At 52.1% G+C, this 8,389-nt stretch overlaps 1 protein-coding gene across 1 annotated transcript; it reads right to left on the bottom strand.

Moving 5' to 3' along the window:
• Positions 1-7,328: 7,328 nt before the first annotated feature.
• LOC139274176 (zinc finger protein 391-like) lies at positions 7,329-7,850 on the bottom strand. The gene has a single exon (XM_070891213.1). It carries the CDS (start codon positions 7,848-7,850, stop codon positions 7,329-7,331), a length of 522 nt encoding a protein of 173 aa, XP_070747314.1.
• Between the last annotated feature and the right edge of the window lie 539 nt (positions 7,851-8,389).

The raw sequence follows: 8,389 nt of genomic DNA, 5'->3' as shown, positions 1-8,389 counted from the left end.
GAAACCCCTCTGCGTAGAACTGAAAGGCACGGAGGGGATTTCCCTGAGGTTGCTCAAGTTGTGAGGCGGCAGCTCCCAAGGGAGGTTCCGGGGCTTGGCGCCGATGAAGAATTCTGTCCGGACGAGGGATCTCCCTGCATGCTTGAGCCTCCTCGACACACCTAACGGAGTCAGGGCCCAGAGCTGTTTTTAGCGACTCGATGGCATCGGCCGTGCGCCGGACGTCGGCCCAGTTTAGGCGCCGTGCCAGCATGTCTGGCGCCATCCAGCCCGCTCCTCCGCCATCGAGCAGGTCCCTGACCCTGGTCACCTCACCAGCCACAGCCCTCTCGTCCGACTGCCACCTGAAACCTCGGTCGTGGAGGTACGGATTCCCGAGCAGCGGCTCCTGCAGGACAGCCGCCACTCCAGCCGGCGGAGAGCTGCGCTTGGTGGAGACTTTGTTCCAGACCCTGATGAGTTCCTGGTAAAAGACAGGCAGCCCCTGGATGGCGATCCTGATGCCCCCCAAGTTCACAAACAGGAGCTGCATGTCATAATTGAGGCTGTACTGCTGGCAGAAGAAATACGTCACCAGCGCACGCCACCTAGGAGGGGGCTCAACGTGAAGGTATCTCTGCAGGGTCTGAAGACGGAAAGTCGCTAGCTGGGTGCTGACGCACACCAACGACTGACCGCCCTCCCTAAGCGGGAGACTCAAGACCGCGGCAGAGACCCAGTGCTTCCTGTTGTTCCAGAAGAAGTCCACCAGCTTCTTCTGTATCTTGGCGGAAAATGCAGGGGGAGGGGTCAAAGTGACCAGCTGGTACCACAGCATAGCGGCCACCAGCTGGTTTATGACTTGCACTCGACCCCTGTAGGACAGCACTCGGAGCAGTCCTGTCCAGCGCCCTAGGCGAGCGGCGACCTTGGCCTTCAGCTCTTGCCAGTTCGCCGGCCAGGCTTCCTCGTCGGAGCTAAGGTAGACTCCCAGATAGAGGAGATGGGTCGTGCTCCAGGAAAAAGGCCTGAGCTCCTCTGGCAGGGAGTCCACCCGCCATTGACCCACCAGGAGTCCGGAACATTTCTCCCAGTTGATCCTGGCGGAGGATGCAGCCGAGTAAATCTCCTGGCACTCACGCATCCTCCGCAGGTCAACGGGATCCTCGACCATGAGGAGCACGTCATCAGCGTAAACCGAGAGGACGACCTCCACGCCTGGCCCTTGCAGAGCCAGTCCCATCAACCTCGTCCGCAAGAGGCGCAGGAAAGGCTCCACGCAGATGGCATATAACTGGCCGGACATGGGGCATCCATGGCGCACCCCTTTCCCAAAGCGAAGGGGCGCCGTCAAGGACCCGTTAACCTTAATCAGACACTCCGCGGCGGCATACAAAAGTCGGATCCAGGCGATAAAATGCGTCCCGAACCCAAAAGCGCGCAGAGTTCCGAACAGATATTCATGATCCACCCTGTCGAACGTCTTCTCTTGGTCTAGGGATAGGAAGGTGACCGACAGACCAGCCTCCTGGGAATGGTGGATCAGGTCCCGGACCAGATGGATGTTATCGTGGATTGTCCGGCCCGGGAACGTGTAGGACTGGTCGGGGTGGATCATGTGGTCCAGCACGGCGCCAAGGCGAGCAGACATGACCCTGGTGAAGATTTTGTAATCTGTGCTGAGGAGGGAGACCGGGCCCCCGTTCTTAAGTAGGCGGAGATCGCCTTTCTTAGGCAGCAGGACGATGACTGCCCTGCGCCAAGAGAGGGGCATCTCCCTGGTCGCCAGACTTTCCCCCAGGACCCGCGCGTAGTCACCCCCAAGACGTCCCAGAACGCCCTGTGGAACTCCACGGTCAGCCCGTCCAGCCCCGGGGCTTTTCCCCTCGAGAGCTGGTCGAGGGCACCGGTCAGCTCCGCCAAGCTTAGCGGAGCGTCCAGATTTTTGCCGCCCACTACATTTTCATTTTTCCTCCAAACTCCATCAGCCCCCCCCCTTTTAGCTCCGTTTTGTTCCCACCCTTCTGTTTCTTGCGGGGTGGATTCTCCCTCTACCTTGAGTATGTTTACTTCCTCCGTTTGGGTAATACATGAGCCAATCAGGGCGTTACTAGTCATATCTAATTCAGCTGCCTATTTGGCAGCTTTGTCTGCCCAGGCATTTTCCTGCTGGTGCCTGTCCGTGATTTTTAGATGTGCTTTAATTTTTATGACTGCACATTCCTGAGGAAGGAGGGATGATTCTACCAATTCATTAACTATCTCTTCATGTCTAATGGGTCCCCCTCCCGGTGTCACGTACCCCCGCCTCTTCCAAGCAGTCATATAATCATGTACCACCCCAAAGGCGTAACGGCTATCGGTGTATATGTTGACCCTTTTCCCTGCTGCTAGTTTTAATGTTTCGGTGAGGGCTACCAATTCCTCTACCTGAGCCGATAGGTTTCCCTCTAAGGGTCCCCTTTTCCTGACTTGTCCATTGTTGTCCACCACTGCCCATGATGTCCCGGACAATCGAACTTCTGTTGGGTCTGATGTTTCTCTCTCCATATTATCCGATTACGCTGGGGGTCTATAAGTACCCTCAGGGTGTCTATCCCTAGTATGGTGCATTCCAGGTTAGGGCACACCAAAATTTGGTGGGTATCATTAATCCCTGTATCTCTAATAGTACTACTTCACTTAATGTCACTTTTTTGGATTCTCCTCCTATCCCTTGAATATTAACCCTGATTCTTGTAAGGGAGGTCTAGATTAGTTATGGATACTGACGCTCCCGTGTCCACGAGCATGTTGCACTGCCGGCCCACTAAAACTGCACTAATAAACATACGGGCATCTAGCGTTGGCCGTCCCAACCTTCCCTCGGGGGCCGGTAACCCCTAGCGGGTACTGGCCAATTTAAGTAAGTTGATGAGCTCCTCGTTAGAGGGTGTGGGCTCCATAGGGGATGGGGCTGGCAGTGTTGGAAATTCTCCGACAAACATCAGTTCCTCACGCGTGATGGGCGTCCCTGTCTATTTTCTGGTTTGCTGGGGGCCCTTTCCTGCCCAGCATCTTTTTGCTATGTGTCCCAGTTTGTTGCAATTACGGCACCTGGGTCTATCCGTCCCTTTTTCAGCCTCCCTTTGCGGGCAATCTCTGCTAAAATGCCCGCACTGATGACATGTGTAACACGTCAAGGGGGCTTCGCAGAGATCCCCCCCTATCTTCCTTTTCTCCTGTCACTAATGCTGCCGCCACTATCTTGGCTACCTTTTCCTTTTGCTCGGCCTTTAATTCCTCCACGTTTTGTGCCCATTCTAAGATTTCATCATAATCATCTCCTATCTTGAATCCCAGCTTAGTTATTTTTTGATGCTCCTCCCTCAGTCCATCCTTAAACATTTCTAAAAATGCCGCGTCCTCTTTATCGGGGTTGTTAGCACCGGAGTAGTCCTTGTACTCAAGCCATTTCCGCTCTCCATATTCCCTCGTTTGGTTTTTGGATTACTTTTAATATCTTGCTCCAATTAGTTCTTATTGGTCCCCAACATTCATCCATCCCCTGCTTGAGGTCTAGTATCTGCTGTGCATCGGGTTTCCCATCATCATCCAGTCCCCGTTTTGCACGGCTTGGGTAGCCCTTTGCCAGTTTACATTACCGGTTTTGGCCTTCACCAGACCGTGTACGTCTCCCGGGGTTAGATTACGTGCATCGAACATTTCCTCAACCTTTTGCCGGAATTCTGTATTTCTGCTATTTGGTTTGGGGGTGGGTAAATCTTTTAGCAGTGTCTGCCTCTCATGTGGGGTGAGGGGAACTTCCTGTATGGTGACATGACCGGGTTGTTGCCCGTGTGCAGGGAGAGTGGTAGTAAGTACGGGAGCTGCCTGTACGTACCTGTCATATGTTGGGGGCCCTTCCTGGGTCCCGTTATTATCTTGGGGCTCCCCTGCCTGTATCTCTTTCAGGGAGGGGTATATTTGGGGGGGTTATTTTTGGGTCGGGTGTTGCTGATGTGCACTGTAGGGTTTGTCCATTCTCCTTTGCAGCCTTTTCTAATTCCGTTATTTTAGTTTTTAATTCCTGAATCAATTCAGTATGGGTATCTATTTCTTTTACCTGTTCCTGGTAACAGGTAAGGATAATTACTTGGGCCATTTCAACCTTGTGTTTGGTCTGACTATTCCACCATTTTTTCTGTCTATCGGGGTATCCGTGGGCTGCCACCCTTTCCGTTTCATTTCTTCCATTAATGTTGCGTATTTTTTGCCCAGCAAATTTACTAGAGACCCTTTTGGTCCCCAGTTACATTCTTCTTCTTTTTTGCTGGCCTGGATTTCTGCTCCCTCATTGGTTTTATTCGCCTTTTTACTAGCTGGGTTACCCATCTTATTCTGGGGAAGGCGTAGGGATCTTGGGCATTCCCTTTAATTCGTGCTTGGGATGCAGGACGTCGTCTATATGTCTCCCCTTGGCGTCGTACAGCCGTACTGCCATGCTTCCAGGTCAATATGTCTCCTCCCTGCACCGTGCGCTCGTACCACATGGGTCAATAGGTCTCGTCCATATGTCTTCCCTTGCATCGTACCCTCGCCCTGTCGTGCTTCCTACACTCGCGCGTCTCAGATTATGCCTTTTATTCCCCCTCCCACCCCTAGATTGTCCCTGTCCTTTGTCTCTGTCCCTCCGGGACCCGCTACAGATAGTTCTTTGCACAGATGTCCTTCCCTCCCGGTTTACAATGCTTCAGCTCTAACTCGAAGGTGGTAAATTAAACATACTCACCCCAACAGCTGGATCATTGCTCCATTCGGGAAGTTCTTGTACTCGGCTCGCAGCGCCAAATTGAAGGGGAAAATGGGAAGATTTCTCTTCCCACGAGCGGGCCCTTTGATATAAAGGGTCGACGCTCGTCCCAACCCATGTAGCAGCCCTCGAAGTATTAGACGGAGACGGATGGCAAGGTATAACGATCTTTAATTACGGACGTCCGGGAACACTTCGCATCACAGCCACCTGTGACTGGAGATATTCCCTGAATAGCAAAATTGTACATCATTTGTACATTTCATAGATCCCTTCGCCCCCCCCCCCCCCCCGGTACGACCTCCTTCGATCTCTAATTGGGTTACCTTATCAGTAATATTTTGGATTGACAGACCAAGATCTCAAGGCAACTTTTAGACCTTAACTGGGATGACCTCATTGGGTTAGTATTTGCTGATCGTACGTAGCGCCTAAAAGTCTGTTTAGAGTCTTTTCACAGAGTCTTATCTTGTCGGACTGGACGTACCTTAATGTTATCTGTTTTGGTACATCAATTATACATCAATGTTGAATCATAGACCTCTGGGTCCTTGGTGCTGGAGTATGTTAGAATGTGAGGTCAGCCACAGACCAGCTGCCCCTTTTGCTGAGCCAATGTAAAAGCCGGCACTTTAAACCTTATTTCGCTTATACCCCTAATGCCAATTTTCTCTTACAAGACGAACAACAGCATGTGATCTCGTTGTCTGGCCTGACTGATGGGAGCTCAGACCAATAGGAAGAGCCCTGGTGGAGGTGGGTGGGATGGGCTGGCAACGAATCCTCCAACCAATAGCAGCGCAGCAAGGGGGCGGGGCCTAGTGCCGAGCTCAGGCACGCTGGGGCCGATTGTGACATGCAGTCCCCAGGTGAGAACAACTGAGTGAGCCCAGAGCTGGGGTTGGAATCTGGGAGAGGGGCCACAGTGAGCCCAGAGCTGGGGTTGGAATCTGGGAGAGGGGCCACAGTGAGCCCAGAGCTGGGGTTGGAATCTGGGAGAGGAGCCACAGCAAGCACAGAGCTGGGGCTGGAATCTGGGAGGTGCCACAGCATGCAGAGAGCTGGAATCTGGGAGAGGGGCCACAGTAAGCGGCTTTTCAAAGAGCCAGAGGGACAGCAGTTTCACCACACAAGCTTATTCAAATATAAATTTGCTGCTCACCAACTTCTCGAGGGCAATTAGGGATGGGCAATAAATGCTGGCCGTGCCTCATCCCATGAACAAATTTTAAAAGCTCACAGAAACATTTTCTTTCCAGGGTTTATTAAGAGCGTGGCATAACACAGATCGGGTGATAATTCCCTCAATCGAAGAACGAAAGTACAGTGGATTCGTGTGCCATCTTCTCGAGTCTGTTCCAACTGACTGGCTTAAGTGGCCTGTTCTTATACACAAGCTTGGTTACCGCTCAGGAAATGGGATTGTTTGGACCCATCTGTTGACTGCCTCCTGAACTCCTGCTAATTCGGGGAATTTCGTTCAGCTGTGACCAGACTGTAACCTCAAGCCTGACTGGTTATCACATCAAAAGGTATTATTAGATTCACACCCAGACGCTGTGCCTTTACATGTCTGGCACTTTAGCCGATAACACAGGTACAAGGGCTCTAGTAATGTTTCATTCATCAGAACAAGTACAACAACATACTGCTCAGCTTAACAGAAGCTCCTATTTATCGGGCCATAAATATAAAATAGTCACTAACAAATCCAGTAGGGAATTCAGGAGAAACCTCTTTGCCCAGAGAGTGGTGAGGATGTGGAACTCACTACCACAAAGACTAGTTGAAGCGACTAGCATAGATGTATTTATGGGGAAGCCACAAGACTGTAAAAAGAATAGAAGGATATGATGATTGGGTTTTATGAAGTAGGGTGGGTGAAGGCTCATGTGGAGCATAAACCCCGGCTTGGACCAGTTTGGCTGAATGGCCTGTTTCTGTGCTGTACATTTCATGTAATACCATGAAAGGTCAAATGAAGGGAGCCATCAGCTCAACAGTTTGAAAGATTAATGAGCAAAATTTAAAAAACATTTTCCTTGTTCACGTTGCCCCAGCTACCAGCAGCACCCTTGCACAGGGTGAACTCGTTGGTGACTCAACAGGTGGGATGAATTAGTGAATACCTTTCCACACCATCATCATAGGCAGTCCCTCGGAATCGAGGAAGACCTGCTTCCACTCTTAGCATGAGTTCTTAGGTGGCTGTACAATCCAATACAAGAACCACAGTCTCTGTCACAGGTGGGACAGATAGTCGTTGAGGGAAAGGGAGGGTGGGACTGGTTTGCCGCACGCTCCTTCCGCTGTCTGCACTTATTTTCTGCATGCTCTCGGTGACGATACTCGACGAGCTCACCGCCCTCCCAAATGCACTTCCTCCACTTAGGGTGGTCTATGGCCAGGGACTCCCAGGTGTCAGTGGGGATGTCGCACTTTATCAGGGAGGCTTTGGCCCAACTGCAGTGTGATAGCACTGGTGTATCAGACTATTAGGGCCCTTAACACTCTTCCCACACACAGAACATGTGAACAGCCTCTCCCCAGTGTGAACTCACTGGTGTCTCTTCAGACCCACGGAGCTTTTAAAGCTCTTCCCAAAGTCAGAACATATAAACGGCCTCTCATCAGTGTGAATTTGCTGGTGTACCAGCAAGGTGGAGGACACAGTGAACCCCTTCCCACACACGGAGCAAGTGAACAGCCTCTCACCAGTGTGGAGGCGCTGGTGCTGCTTCAGCTCCCGAGAGCCTTTAAAGCTCTTCCCACAGTCGGAACAGTTAAACGGCCTCTCGTCAGTGTGAATTTGCTGGTGTGTCTGCAGACGGGATGGATAAACAAATCCCTTCCCACACACGGAGCAGGTGAACGGACTGTCCCTGGTCTGACTGCGCCGATGAACTTCCGACACAGACGGGGAACTGATTCCCTTCCCGCCGGCCCCATCGTTACCCGGTGTCTCCCCGGTGTGACGGTGCACGTGTCTCGCCGGGTCGGGCGATCGGCTGAATCCATGCCCACACACGGAACACATGTGCGGTTTGTCCGCGCTGCGATTGCTGCTCTCTCCTTCCATGTGCAAAGGCCGATGGTATTCAGGTCTTCATGAATCGATCGACTGTCGGATCATGACGGGATGTTTGGTCTGAGCTTCCCGTCTGTAAATGCTCCACTTCTAACACCCTGTAAAAGGAGTTTAGAAAAAGGATAAGAGAGAGAATGTTGCCTCATGTCGCCCTTTCTCAGCCCTGGGTCAGTGAAGCTGATTTTCAGGCCCCAGCTGCTGCACAGATTGGTTGAAAGGATCAACAGCAATGGCGGCTGCAATACCTACAAACCCCCGCGCTCCAGAAAGCGCCCCACCTGCTGCGCTAAATTGGTTAGCAGCCGCAATCAGTGAGGGAAAGTGAGATCAGAGGGGGAGAGAATAAAGGGAAATCCAAACCTGAGAGTCTGCCCATCTGGGCCCCGAGCCTAATTTCCACAGATTGGCAGAGCGCCCTTGAAGGACATGTGACCCAGGCCCACGGTCTGATTGACGCGAGCTTCTGACCAATGGGGAGCGAGTGGGGCGGGGCTGGAGGGGCGAGTCGGCGGCGGGTCCTCCAATCAATC

This window comes from Pristiophorus japonicus, chromosome 9 (assembly GCF_044704955.1).
Source record: "Pristiophorus japonicus isolate sPriJap1 chromosome 9, sPriJap1.hap1, whole genome shotgun sequence".
NCBI classification, from domain to species: domain Eukaryota; kingdom Metazoa; phylum Chordata; class Chondrichthyes; family Pristiophoridae; genus Pristiophorus; species Pristiophorus japonicus.
This window is presented reverse-complemented; position numbering and strand designations above follow the sequence as displayed.